This window comes from Zonotrichia albicollis, chromosome 9, assembly GCF_047830755.1.
Source record: "Zonotrichia albicollis isolate bZonAlb1 chromosome 9, bZonAlb1.hap1, whole genome shotgun sequence".
NCBI classification, from domain to species: Eukaryota; Metazoa; Chordata; class Aves; order Passeriformes; family Passerellidae; genus Zonotrichia; species Zonotrichia albicollis.
The window spans coordinates 30,616,213-30,630,422 of NC_133827.1; the positions used below are offsets into that span (position 1 = coordinate 30,616,213).

General features: G+C 54.4%; 1 protein-coding gene across 1 annotated transcript in view; it reads right to left on the bottom strand.

Annotated features, from left to right (window-relative positions):
- Positions 1-14,210, bottom strand: part of LOC113459577 (IgGFc-binding protein) — a 116,509-nt gene that overhangs the window by 35,415 nt on the left and 66,884 nt on the right. Inside the window, exons 18-37 of the mRNA XM_074546689.1 lie at positions 13,500-13,556; positions 12,822-12,859; positions 12,301-12,560; positions 12,113-12,197; positions 10,223-10,464; positions 9,843-10,126; positions 9,454-9,731; positions 8,551-9,149; positions 7,628-8,192; positions 7,277-7,476; positions 6,793-7,173; positions 6,148-6,434; positions 5,090-5,146; positions 4,412-4,449; positions 3,891-4,150; positions 3,703-3,787; positions 1,813-2,054; positions 1,433-1,716; positions 1,044-1,321; positions 141-739 (exon numbers count right to left, since the gene is read on the bottom strand). Of these exons, the coding sequence (XP_074402790.1) occupies positions 141-739; positions 1,044-1,321; positions 1,433-1,716; positions 1,813-2,054; positions 3,703-3,787; positions 3,891-4,150; positions 4,412-4,449; positions 5,090-5,146; positions 6,148-6,434; positions 6,793-7,173; positions 7,277-7,476; positions 7,628-8,192; positions 8,551-9,149; positions 9,454-9,731; positions 9,843-10,126; positions 10,223-10,464; positions 12,113-12,197; positions 12,301-12,560; positions 12,822-12,859; positions 13,500-13,556 (5,119 nt within the window). The remainder of the gene's footprint in view (positions 1-140; positions 740-1,043; positions 1,322-1,432; positions 1,717-1,812; positions 2,055-3,702; positions 3,788-3,890; positions 4,151-4,411; positions 4,450-5,089; positions 5,147-6,147; positions 6,435-6,792; positions 7,174-7,276; positions 7,477-7,627; positions 8,193-8,550; positions 9,150-9,453; positions 9,732-9,842; positions 10,127-10,222; positions 10,465-12,112; positions 12,198-12,300; positions 12,561-12,821; positions 12,860-13,499; positions 13,557-14,210) is intronic.

The following is a 14,210-nucleotide window of genomic DNA, read 5'->3' on the forward strand; positions in this document are numbered from 1 at the left end:
CCAAAAGCGAAAAAAAAGTCAGCCGGTGCCTTCAGGGAAACCCACCCATTCCTGGGACTTCTGGTGCGTGCCAGAACCTGACAACAGCAGCCAGACCTGCCTTGCAGCTGCCCCATGCTCATTCCAGCCCCACTGCGTACCAGCACGTGGCTCATCTGCTGCTTGACAATGACGATGCGCTGTCCATACACCTCAACCACGACTTCGCGCACGTACGACACCTGGGGGCTGCCACGGTGCTCATTCTTGGCCTCCACGTTGAAGTAGGGCAGGGAGGTGGTGTTAGAGCACACTTTTGCCAGGGTGTAGGTGCAGTTGCCCATGAAGTTGTGTGTCACCTTGTCAAAGGTTTGGTAGTGGGGGTCCCCGTGGACGTGGCAGATGCCGTAGGAGTGTTCAAGGCACACGGGTTTGCCGTTCTGCACCCCGCAGTACTGGCCTGCAGGGCAGGAGGCATTGAAGCACTGCACTTTGCTTCCCCGAGAGGGACAGGTGCACTTGGAGGAGCAGGTGTTGTCCGTCCAGAACTCAGAGCCCACGGGGTAGTGCTGCCCATTGTGCCAGCACCCACACTGCTGGCTGGGCACGCAGCGGTCGTTGTAGAGCAGGTACCCGCTGTCGCACACACAGCCCTCCACGCACGGCAGGCTGCAGTTGTAGGGAGCTGTTGGGTCAACACAGGTGGCAGGGCAGGCTGCAGCACAGGGCTCGTAGTGACTGTTGGCTGGACAAGCAATCGCTGCAGAGACAGATGACCCAACAATTACTTGGGGAACAGAATACACATTTCTGCTGAAAATCCCCCTTTGAAAAAGTAGCTCTATCTCTATTTTCTTTATGGTGTTTTTGGCCCTACATGTATTCTCAGCCCTATCCAATCAAAATGAAACACAGACAACACAGGCGGTGCCTCCAATACTGATATCTCCCTGTATATCCCTACAGCCAATAGGGAGAATAGATCTTACTCACCAGCCTACTCTTCCAATCCTGTCCTGTGTTTTCCCTAGAGTAGCAGCCCCAGGTACCATGTCTGGACTTACGGCAGAAGGTTGCGTTCCTCCACGCAGGTATCTGCACACCGAGGGACTGGCAGGCATCTGCATAGGATTGCAGGCTCTTGCACAGGGTCTCGCGGTCCAGCCCCAGCTCACACAGGTCATAGCTGCAGGTGTCAAAGTAGCTGCTGGGGCTCAGCACAGCGTGGCACACCTGAAACGGGCCACTGGTGTCATTGAGGAGCCCACAGAAATGGCTGCTGCTGATCAGTTGCTTGTCGGTCTCATTGCAGGCTGGGGTGGGCAGAGGTCCTGCTGAGCAGCTGTGGAAAGACAGGCAGTAGGGCTCCTGGGTCATTTGTGCACTTCTCCTGGTGTCTCCTCCTCCTGCCCTTGCCCATTGTTTCCCCAGGGCTACTGGGAACCATACCCACCTGCTGTTGTTGGACACTTCCCAGCTGTTGCCCAGGCTGGTAGAATCTGGCTCGATTGTCCCTTCTGGGTTCTGGAAGTCATCTGCTGCTATCCCATTGTAGTTGCCACACATGCCACAAACCTTCTGCCCAAAGGAGCTTGGAAGCGTCACCTCCACACGATGGTTCCCATCAAACTTGACTCTCAAGCCAAAGTCAGTCATGACCATGGTGTAGAGCCCGCTGGACAAGACCTGCACACCCTCGGATGGGCTGCAAGGCAGGATCTCTTCCATTCCATTGACCTGGAAGGACAGGAAGCCAGACAGGATTGGAGCAGCCCATCTGGCACAGTTCTCTCTGCTCACCACAGCCCCACAGCATCTTCCCCTCAGGCTCACCGTCACCACTCCGCCCTGTCCCAGCCTTATCCGCAGGTCAGCCACATCGACATCCACGTATCGGACATAGGACACACGGGTGTTGCCTCCCCTGTGCTCGTTGGCCGCTTCCACGTTGAAGTAGGGCAGGGAGCTGTTGCTGTCACACAGCTTGGAGAGGGTGTAGGTGCAGGTGCCCATGAAATTGTGTAACTGCTTGTCAAATGTGTGGTAGTGAGGGTCTCCTTCCACCACACAGGTGCCTGACAGTGGAAAGACCAGAGGAAACTTTCAGCTGAGCACCTCCTACTGCCTCTTCTCCCCAGCTCACTTTGCTCAAACAGTATCTAGTGCATGACTGGTCTATTGCCTTTATGGACAAGCAGAGGCATTCTAGATCTGTATCATGATATTATTAATTTTTACAGACATACTGTTCAAAGCTACTGAAACATCCTATTGCTGGAAGTACAGCTGTCCCACACATACCCTTAGAAAGGGAAGAGCATTCAATGCATGTCTAATTATTGAGAGAGAGTGAAATAAATCAAATAACAGCACTTTAAAGGAAATGCACCATGTTCCAAGTATAGATTTTGGAGAGGACTCAAAACTCTAGGAATAATAGCAGTACCTGAGGTCATTCCTGGTGGTGTTGTTGGTCTTGGTGTTGATGGTGTTGTAATGTTAGGCAGCAGAGTAGGGGGTGTAGTAGGAAGTGGACCTATGGAGAGACAGAGGAAGAAGTGGCAAGTGTCAACACGGGCCTCTGTTGTAAGTAGCTGATCCAGCCTTCCTCTAAAAGCAGACACACTGGCCCGAGAGACCAAAGGCAGGGATGGCCCTGTTATATCTCTGTAAAAGTGCTACCACCAGCAGCACAACTGGGAGATAGGAGGAGGCACACCCTTCTTTGGTACAGACCCACCACCCTGCATCATGGGCCTTAGAGGAAGCAAAATGAAAAGTTTCAACAAGCAGAATCAGAATGGGATGGGAGGTGGCAGCGCTTGAGGAGGGTGTGGGTCTGGTTGGTGAGGTGGTGAGTACTGGCTGCATTGTGGTGCCTGGCACAGCTCTCATGGGTGTTGGTGTCAAAGGACATAGCACGAGGGAGAGTTAGAAGAGATGGGCACCAGCAGGGGAGTTTTGTTGCGAGGCACCTTGACCAGTCATCACAAACAGCCAAAAGACCACAACCAGAAAGGCTCAGGATGCCCAGGACAGACACAGAACAGTGACTCCACATCAAAAACAATTCCAACAGCCTAGATAGAGCAAAGGAAGAGACAGACATGCCCCATGGTGATGGAAATGGAGAACACAAAATGAACACTTTTAAGGAGCAGTAGGAGACAGGGATGAAACATGGCAGTACCTGAGCTGGGTGTGGGTCTGGTTGGTGAGGTGGTGACTACAGGCTGTGTTGTGTTACCTGGCAAGGGGACCGTGGGTGTTGGTGTCGATGTACCTAGCAGAAGAGAGAGTTAGAGAGATGTGTACCAACAAGGGAGGTTTGTTGCAGACAGCTGGCTCCCTCACCCTTCTGAAGGACCCAACACCATGACCAGGCATAGCCAGGACAGGGATTGAAGAGTGTCATCTCAGGCAGAGCTGTCCCACTCCATGGCTCTGCCACCAGCTTAGCTGGGTCACAGCAGCAGATAAGGCACTTCTGTACCTGTGGCCAATGTCTTGTCCTTGGGCCTTATAACATGTGAACCAAAAGACTGACTGCATGCATTGCCAGTGCCCCAACCTCCCAGAGGAGAGTAGACTTGGGCACAAGGTGCATCAGTGCCCAAAGACAACCTGTGCTCCTGCCTCTAGCCCAGCTGTGCCTCCAGCACAGCCTGCCGCCTCGGTCAGTGACATGCCTCAAGCTGCCATTCCCAAAGCCAAGCCTTGTACCTGCACAGGCTCCGTGTACAATGGAGAGATCATCCAATGCTATGTTGCTCCTCACATCTTCACCCCATTCTCCGTCCAGCAGGATCTAAACGAAGGAATGGTTCCCAGCATTAGCTCCAGCTGCTTGTGTGAAGAGCCATTAGAAAGCACAGCTCCTCTGAGGTGACACTGAGAGCCTGTGGCCTTACCTGGAAGTTTCCTGTGGTGTTCACTGTGACCTCTCCCAAGTACCACCTGTCTCCATGGTTCCCAGTTTCTTGCCAGATCTCCACCAGCTCCTCACCCTTCTGCAGGTACACCCGCAGGGCCATGGTTTGAGCAGTTCCGTACATGTGGTACCAGAAGCGGAAGCAGAGTGTTCCTTCCCAGCTGCACTCCGGACTGACCAGGCGAGCCACAAAACCGGGGAGAGTATCAGCACTGCCTTGCAGGAAGATGTAGTAGCCATCTGAAACAAAGCACGAGCCACATTGTCATAGATGCATCAGAGCTACCCAAAGCAGCCAGGGACAACCCAAGCACAGTCCTGGGAGCACCCCAACTGCAGTTTCAGGCAGGCCAAAGGAGGGGAGAGCAAACACAGTTCCTTCACAAGCTACAACCCTCCCCAGAACCAAGTGCCTCTATGAATGTGCTCTCAGGGCCATGGGAGATGGATGCTTTGGACTGGGACATGGCAACACCTTCATAGTATTGTCACAGTCCTCACATGGCTCTGCAGAGTTAGAGAACCCTCCTCTTTGCCTTCTGGAAAAGCCAGGATCTCATAACAGAGTCACAGACTCATTTGTCTTCCCAAGAGACTGACAGGTCATCAAGCTGTGCTTTGCATTCTCCCCTGCATGGCAGGTCCTCGCCTGCTCTGGGGGCAGCACAAATTGATTGCCAGGGCTGGAAATCCTCCCAGAGGAATCATCTGGCCCTCAGGGACTCCAGACAAATTGCTCTGGAGGAAGGGCAGCAAAGACGTGGTCTGTGTTTGCTGTTAGAAGTTTGTGGCCATCTTTGAGGGGACACCCCTCAGCCTGTGTCCTGATTGCTGTTCCTACCTCCTGTTGTGTGGTCAGAGGATGGGCCAGTATTTGGCGTGGGTGTTGGGCCTTTGTTCCTTATCCAGTCAATGCTGCTGTAATCTGCCTGGACCCACCCACAGAAGTCCTCTTCAAATGTGCAGGCAAAATTGCAGTCTGTTGGTGGAGCTGAACATGGGGCAGAAAGAAAAGCAGACGTTTTAGAGTGAGGGTGAGGCCACCTTTTCCCCAAGAACAGCAGGGCTCAGGTACATCCATGCATATCTATGGCATGCCCATGGAGAGGCAAGAGTGGCCAGCCAAGGGGGAAGAGCTTGTCATAGCCACTAAAAAGCTCAGATGGGAGACAGCAGTACCTGTGCTCGTTCCAGGCGATGGTGGCGTTGTTATATGTGGAGGTGGCGTTGTAGTGCCTGAAAGGGAGGCAAGGTTGTAGGAGCAGGTGAACGAAAGAGAGTGAAACACACGTGGAGGAGGTATGTTTGATAATGGAGATTTGGCCCCAAATGGGGATGTTGCACAATTCCCATAAGACACCCCACTCCATTGCAAACAAAGCGCAGGACAGGGTTTCCACCTGTCTGGAAGAGTCTCCTCATGCAAGGGCTGGCTCACCAGAGTGGTTAGTTATGTGATACACGGGGAAATCTCTGCCCCATGAACTGCCCCCAGAACTGCTCCCTTCCTTGTCCCTGAGATTCAAGGAAATCAGAGGTGGTCAACAGAAGGCTTACCACAGACAGTGCCAGCACTCCAGTCTCCCAGAGCAACGCCCGCCTCAGCACAGGCTGCAGCATAGGCCCCCAGGTCATTGCAGAGCTGCTCCGTGCTGCCACCCGTGGCACACTGGTCATAGACACAGCTCTCAAAGTATGTCTTGGGTGGCAGAACTGCATGGCATGGCTGGAATGGGCCACCGAGTTGTGTGAGGAGTGAACACTGCTGCTTAGCTGCCTCCTCTTCAGCAGGGGAGCAGGATGCAGGTGGGCTGATGGCTGGGTCACACCTACAAAGCAGACAAACAGCCCTGAGTTCCCTGCAGCCTGCTGACAGCAGCCACTGCATTTCCTGACCTACTCCCCAGCCAGAACCTCAGCTTCTGCAGTCCAGATCCCTCACTAAGAAAGGCACCCAAGGCTGTCACTTGACAGCGTGGAACATACATGCCCCACAGGCACCATTGCCCTCCCTGGTTTCTGGAGGACAGAAACAACCCACTGAGGCAGTTGCGATCCAAGCAGCTTAGGAGAAGCATCCTGCCCAAGCTCAGCCCATTCTCCCAGGGCTCAGGAAGCTGCCTCTTCTCCCTTGCCCCACACTTGCCATCACCAGCCCTCCCTCCTGATGTCCCTCATTGCTCTCCTCTCCCACACTCCCTCCTGTCCTTCATCTGCATGATGGAACAAGGACTCACGGCCACTCATCATCTGGCACCCTCCAGCTGGTTCCAAAGTCGTTGAAGTCAGGTACAACCACCCCATCGGGTCGCATGAAGTCATCCTGCTGGCTCCCAGTGTACGTCCCACACAGCCCACAGAGTTTGTCCTTGTACTTCTCAGACACCTTCACTAGGAGCTCATGGTCCCCATTGAACTGCAGCTGCAGGCCCAGCTTGGTGGAAACCCGCACGTAGGAGCCGCTCAGGGAAATGGTCACGCCGGGGGCAGGAGAAGCAGGCAGGGAGACCAGGGCACCGTTGATCTGGAGAAGGGGAACAGGGAGACAGAAGCATGAAGAGGTGCCCTCCAGTGAGAGGTCACTGTTCCTCAATGGGGTAGTGCCAGTGCCAGTGAGCCAGAAGCTCTGCTGGCATGAGAAACCCTGTCCAGGCCTACGAGGACAGCAGCAACTGGACCAATGGCACTCTGAAAGCTCAGGAAAGCAACCAAGGATCTGTATCTGCATGGGCAGCCATATGTGGCCCCGCTCAGAGCTCTCCCATGCTGTTCTGAGAGCACGCAGCAGGCTCATGGAACAGCAAGCTCTCCCTGAGGACAGTGGGGCATTTTAAGAGTGTCCAGTGTGTCTGTTGTTCCCAGGCACAAAGTGAGAGACTTACATAGACTGCCTTGTGCTGGCGCAGTGCAATGTGGAGGCCTTCAAGGGACAGTGCCACAGAGTTCAGAGCTGTCCAGCTCTGGCTGCCGCGGTGTTCATTGCGGGTGGTGATGCTGAAGCCAACGGAGGAGTTGTCACAGCCTGTCACCACTGTGTAGTTGCAGGAGCCCTGGAAGTGGTGGAGCTTCCCATCAAAGGTGCTGTAATGTGGGTCACCGTAGATGTGGCAGACGGCAGTGCTGGCTGGGTAACAGCCCCTCTGGCCATCCTGGATCTTGCAGACCTCGTCCTCGCCACAGGACAGGGCAGAGCAAACCATCTGGCCTTTGGCTTCACACCGGCACTGGCGAGTGCAGTTCTCATTCACGAAGGATTCCCCTTGCTGCAGGCAGGGAAACACCAAACCTCAGTGTGTGAGGAAGAAAAGTACAGGCAGAGGCGTGGGGTGGCAGGGGTCTGCAAAGCAGGGCAGGGTTTTCACTCACAGTATAGTAGTTGCCCTCAAAGTGGCAGCCGCAGTTGGCCTCGGGCACACAGGTGTCTCCGCTCAGCAGGAAGCCAGAGCTACATGCACAGCCCTCCACACAAGGCTTGGAGCAGTTCTGTGGGGCGTGTTGGTCAACACAGGTGGCAGGACAGCCAGTCATGCAGGAGTCATAGTAGCTGTTAGGAGGACACTGCAGGGCTGCAATGGCAAGGGGAAAATTAGCACCAGAAAACTTCAACCACAGACAGCCTTGAGGGAAGGGAAAGATCTAAGAGACACATTGGTCCGAGGTTCAGAGCAGAGTCTGTGGCCAGTTTTCCTTTCTGGCAATGGCAAGGCAGGTACTCACGGCAGAAGGTAGCATTCCTCCAGGGAAGAAGAGTCACACCAGCTGCCTGGCACGCGTCAGCATAGGCCTCCAGAGCAGCACACAGGAACTCCTGGCCACCGTTCAGGGCACACAGGTCATACAAGCAGGTGTCAAAGTAGTCCTGGGGGTTGATGACGCCATGGCAGCTCTCAAAAGGGCTAGGCCTGCTGGTCAGGATGCCACAGAACTGGTCGGACCCGTAGAGCTTCTCGTCTTCATCACTGCAGGGTGGGGAGGGCACAGGGACACCGCAGGAGGGGTCACTGTCTGGCACCTGCCAGCTCTCCCCCAGAGCATTGGAGTCTGCAGCTTGCTGCCCATTGGGCATCATGTATTCATCGTCTCTGCGGTTGTTGAAGTTGCCACACATGCCACAGGTCAGGTTGAAGTAGGTGGTGGGCACCTTCACCTCCACCGAGTGGTCAGCGTCGTAGGACACTCTGAGGCTGAAGTCTGTCTCCAGGACGATGTAGCGACCGCTCCTGCTCACCGTGATGGCCCCTCCTGCTGCGCTCACCGGCAACGTCTGGCGCACGTTGTTCACCTACGGCACACACACCACAGTGGGCCCCGGGCCTATTCCCGGCCTGCCGGGCTGCGCCTGCCCTGGGACAGCAGCAGCCAGGCCAGGCATGGCAAACAGCTGTCTGGGATGTGCCCACACCCCAACAGCCCTGGGGCTCACAGAGCTGTGTCATGGGTTCTGCATTGTGCTCAACATGGCCCATGTTCCCCATTTGACTCCTCCTCCTCCAGCCCCTCCCAAAAGCGAAAAAAAAGTCAGCCGGTGCCTTCAGGGAAACCCACCCATTCCTGGGACTTCTGGTGCGTGCCAGAACCTGACAACAGCAGCCAGACCTGCCTTGCAGCTGCCCCATGCTCATTCCAGCCCCACTGCGTACCAGCACGTGGCTCATCTGCTGCTTGACAATGACGATGCGCTGTCCATACACCTCAACCACGACTTCGCGCACGTACGACACCTGGGGGCTGCCACGGTGCTCATTCTTGGCCTCCACGTTGAAGTAGGGCAGGGAGGTGGTGTTAGAGCACACTTTTGCCAGGGTGTAGGTGCAGTTGCCCATGAAGTTGTGTGTCACCTTGTCAAAGGTTTGGTAGTGGGGGTCCCCGTGGACGTGGCAGATGCCGTAGGAGTGTTCAAGGCACACGGGTTTGCCGTTCTGCACCCCGCAGTACTGGCCTGCAGGGCAGGAGGCATTGAAGCACTGCACTTTGCTTCCCCGAGAGGGACAGGTGCACTTGGAGGAGCAGGTGTTGTCCATCCAGAACTCAGAGCCCACGGGGTAGTGCTGCCCATTGTGCCAGCACCCACACTGCTGGCTGGGCACGCAGCGGTCGTTGTAGAGCAGGTACCCGCTGTCGCACACACAGCCCTCCACGCACGGCAGGCTGCAGTTGTAGGGAGCTGTTGGGTCAACACAGGTGGCAGGGCAGGCTGCAGCACAGGGCTCGTAGTGACTGTTGGCTGGACAAGCAATCGCTGCAGAGACAGATGACCCAACAATTACTTGGGGAACAGAATACACATTTCTGCTGAAAATCCCCCTTTGAAAAAGTAGCTCTATCTCTATTTTCTTTATGGTGTTTTTGGCCCTACATGTATTCTCAGCCCTATCCAATCAAAATGAAACACAGACAACACAGGCGGTGCCTCCAATACTGATATCTCCCTGTATATCCCTACAGCCAATAGGGAGAATAGATCTTACTCACCAGCCTACTCTTCCAATCCTGTCCTGTGTTTTCCCTAGAGTAGCAGCCCCAGGTACCATGTCTGGACTTACGGCAGAAGGTTGCGTTCCTCCACGCAGGTATCTGCACACCGAGGGACTGGCAGGCATCTGCATAGGATTGCAGGCTCTTGCACAGGGTCTCGCGGTCCAGCCCCAGCTCACACAGGTCATAGCTGCAGGTGTCAAAGTAGCTGCTGGGGCTCAGCACAGCGTGGCACACCTGAAACGGGCCACTGGTGTCATTGAGGAGCCCACAGAAATGGCTGCTGCTGATCAGTTGCTTGTCGGTCTCATTGCAGGCTGGGGTGGGCAGAGGTCCTGCTGAGCAGCTGTGGAAAGACAGGCAGTAGGGCTCCTGGGTCATTTGTGCACTTCTCCTGGTGTCTCCTCCTCCTGCCCTTGTCCAGTGTGTCCCCAGGGCTACTGGGAACCATACCCACCTGCTGTTGTTGGACACTTCCCAGCTGTTGCCCAGGCTGGTGGAATCTGGCTCCATTGTCCCTTCTGGGTTCTGGAAGTCATCTGCTGCTATCCCATTGTAGTTGCCACACATGCCACAAACCTTCTGCCCAAAGGAGCTTGGAAGCGTCACCTCCACACGATGGTTCCCATCAAACTTAACTCTCAAGCCAAAGTCAGTCATGACCATGGTGTAGAGCCCGCTGGACAAGACCTGCACACCCTCGGATGGGCTGCAAGGCAGGATCTCTTCCACTCCATTGACCTGGAAGGACAGGAAGCCAGACAGGATTGGAGCAGCCCATCTGGCACAGTTCTCTCTGCTCACCACAGCCCCACAGCATCTTCCCCTCAGGCTCACCGTCACCACTCCGCCCTGTCCCAGCCTTATCCGCAGGTCAGCCACATCGACATCCACGTATCGGACATAGGACACACGGGTGTTGCCTCCCCTGTGCTCGTTGGCCGCTTCCACGTTGAAGTAGGGCAGGGAGCTGTTGCTGTCACACAGCTTGGAGAGGGTGTAGGTGCAGGTGCCCATGAAATTGTGTAACTGCTTGTCAAATGTGTGGTAGTGAGGGTCTCCTTCCACCACACAGGTGCCTGACAGTGGAAAGACCAGAGGAAACTTTCAGCTGAGCACCTCCTACTGCCTCTTCTCCCCAGCTCACTTTGCTCAAACAGTATCTAGTGCATGACTGGTCTATTGCCTTTATGGACAAGCAGAGGCATTCTAGATCTGTATCATGATATTATTAATTTTTACAGACATACTGTTCAAAGCTACTGAAACATCCTATTGCTGGAAGTACAGCTGTCCCACACATACCCTTAGAAAGGGAAGAGCATTCAATGCATGTCTAATTATTGAGAGAGAGTGAAATAAATCAAATAACAGCACTTTAAAGGAAATGCACCATGTTCCAAGTATAGATTTTGGAGAGGACTCAAAACTCTAGGAATAATAGCAGTACCTGAGGTCATTCCTGGTGGTGTTGTTGGTCTTGGTGTTGATGGTGTTGTAATGTTAGGCAGCAGAGTAGGGGGTGTAGTAGGAAGTGGACCTATGGAGAGACAGAGGAAGAAGTGGCAAGTGTCAACACGGGCCTCTGTTGTAAGTAGCTGATCCAGCCTTCCTCTAAAAGCAGACACACTGGCCCGAGAGACCAAAGGCAGGGATGGCCCTGTTATATCTCTGTAAAAGTGCTACCACCAGCAGCACAACTGGGAGATAGGAGGAGGCACACCCTTCTTTGGTACAGACCCACCACCCTGCATCATGGGCCTTAGAGGAAGCAAAATGAAAAGTTTCAACAAGCAGAATCAGAATGGGATGGGAGGTGGCAGCGCTTGAGGAGGGTGTGGGTCTGGTTGGTGAGGTGGTGAGTACTGGCTGCATTGTGGTGCCTGGCACAGCTCTCATGGGTGTTGGTGTCAAAGGACATAGCACGAGGGAGAGTTAGAAGAGATGGGCACCAGCAGGGGAGTTTTGTTGCGAGGCACCTTGACCAGTCATCACAAACAGCCAAAAGACCACAACCAGAAAGGCTCAGGATGCCCAGGACAGACACAGAACAGTGACTCCACATCAAAAACAATTCCAACAGCCTAGATAGAGCAAAGGAAGAGACAGACATGCCCCATGGTGATGGAAATGGAGAACACAAAATGAACACTTTTAAGGAGCAGTAGGAGACAGGGATGAAACATGGCAGTACCTGAGCTGGGTGTGGGTCTGGTTGGTGAGGTGGTGACTACAGGCTGTGTTGTGTTACCTGGCAAGGGGACCGTGGGTGTTGGTGTCGATGTACCTAGCAGAAGAGAGAGTTAGAGAGATGTGTACCAACAAGGGAGGTTTGTTGCAGACAGCTGGCTCCCTCACCCTTCTGAAGGACCCAACACCATGACCAGGCATAGCCAGGACAGGGATTGAAGAGTGTCATCTCAGGCAGAGCTGTCCCACTCCATGGCTCTGCCACCAGCTTAGCTGGGTCACAGCAGCAGATAAGGCACTTCTGTACCTGTGGCCAATGTCTTGTCCTTGGGCCTTATAACATGTGAACCAAAAGACTGACTGCATGCATTGCCAGTGCCCCAACCTCCCAGAGGAGAGTAGACTTGGGCACAAGGTGCATCAGTGCCCAAAGACAACCTGTGCTCCTGCCTCTAGCCCAGCTGTGCCTCCAGCACAGCCTGCCGCCTCGGTCAGTGACATGCCTCAAGCTGCCATTCCCAAAGCCAAGCCTTGTACCTGCACAGGCTCCGTGTACAATGGAGAGATCATCCAATGCTATGTTGCTCCTCACATCTTCACCCCATTCTCCGTCCAGCAGGATCTAAACGAAGGAATGGTTCCCAGCATTAGCTCCAGCTGCTTGTGTGAAGAGCCATTAGAAAGCACAGCTCCTCTGAGGTGACACTGAGAGCCTGTGGCCTTACCTGGAAGTTTCCTGTGGTGTTCACTGTGACCTCTCCCAAGTACCACCTGTCTCCATGGTTCCCAGTTTCTTGCCAGATCTCCACCAGCTCCTCACCCTTCTGCAGGTACACCCGCAGGGCCATGGTTTGAGCAGTTCCGTACATGTGGTACCAGAAGCGGAAGCAGAGTGTTCCTTCCCAGCTGCACTCCGGACTGACCAGGCGAGCCACAAAACCGGGGAGAGTATCAGCACTGCCTTGCAGGAAGATGTAGTAGCCATCTGAAACAAAGCACGAGCCACATTGTCATAGATGCATCAGAGCTACCCAAAGCAGCCAGGGACAACCCAAGCACAGTCCTGGGAGCACCCCAACTGCAGTTTCAGGCAGGCCAAAGGAGGGGAGAGCAAACACAGTTCCTTCACAAGCTACAACCCTCCCCAGAACCAAGTGCCTCTATGAATGTGCTCTCAGGGCCATGGGAGATGGATGCTTTGGACTGGGACATGGCAACACCTTCATAGTATTGTCACAGTCCTCACATGGCTCTGCAGAGTTAGAGAACCCTCCTCTTTGCCTTCTGGAAAAGCCAGGATCTCATAACAGAGTCACAGACTCATTTGTCTTCCCAAGAGACTGACAGGTCATCAAGCTGTGCTTTGCATTCTCCCCTGCATGGCAGGTCCTCGCCTGCTCTGGGGGCAGCACAAATTGATTGCCAGGGCTGGAAATCCTCCCAGAGGAATCATCTGGCCCTCAGGGACTCCAGACAAATTGCTCTGGAGGAAGGGCAGCAAAGACGTGGTCTGTGTTTGCTGTTAGAAGTTTGTGGCCATCTTTGAGGGGACACCCCTCAGCCTGTGTCCTGATTGCTGTTCCTACCTCCTGTTGTGTGGTCAGAGGATGGGCCAGTATTTGGCGTGGGTGTTGGGCCTTTGTTCCTTATCCAGTCAATGCTGCTGTAATCTGCCTGGACCCACCCACAGAAGTCCTCTTCAAATGTGCAGGCAAAATTGCAGTCTGTTGGTGGAGCTGAACATGGGGCAGAAAGAAAAGCAGACGTTTTAGAGTGAGGGTGAGGCCACCTTTTCCCCAAGAACAGCAGGGCTCAGGTACATCCATGCATATCTATGGCATGCCCATGGAGAGGCAAGAGTGGCCAGCCAAGGGGGAAGAGCTTGTCATAGCCACTAAAAAGCTCAGATGGGAGACAGCAGTACCTGTGCTCGTTCCAGGCGATGGTGGCGTTGTTATATGTGGAGGTGGCGTTGTAGTGCCTGAAAGGGAGGCAAGGTTGTAGGAGCAGGTGAACGAAAGAGAGTGAAACACACGTGGAGGAGGTATGTTTGATAATGGAGATTTGGCCCCAAATGGGGATGTTGCACAATTCCCATAAGACACCCCACTCCATTGCAAACAAAGCGCAGGACAGGGTTTCCACCTGTCTGGAAGAGTCTCCTCATGCAAGGGCTGGCTCACCAGAGTGGTTAGTTATGTGATACACGGGGAAATCTCTGCCCCATGAACTGCCCCCAGAACTGCTCCCTTCCTTGTCCCTGAGATTCAAGGAAATCAGAGGTGGTCAACAGAAGGCTTACCACAGACAGTGCCAGCACTCCAGTCTCCCAGAGCAACGCCCGCCTCAGCACAGGCTGCAGCATAGGCCCCCAGGTCATTGCAGAGCTGCTCCGTGCTGCCACCCGTGGCACACTGGTCATAGACACAGCTCTCAAAGTATGTCTTGGGTGGCAGAACTGCATGGCATGGCTGGAATGGGCCACCGAGTTGTGTGAGGAGTGAACACTGCTGCTTAGCTGCCTCCTCTTCAGCAGGGGAGCAGGATGCAGGTGGGCTGATGGCTGGGTCACACCTACAAAGCAGACAAACAGCCCTGAGTTCCCTGCAGCCTGCTGACAGCAGCCACTGCATTT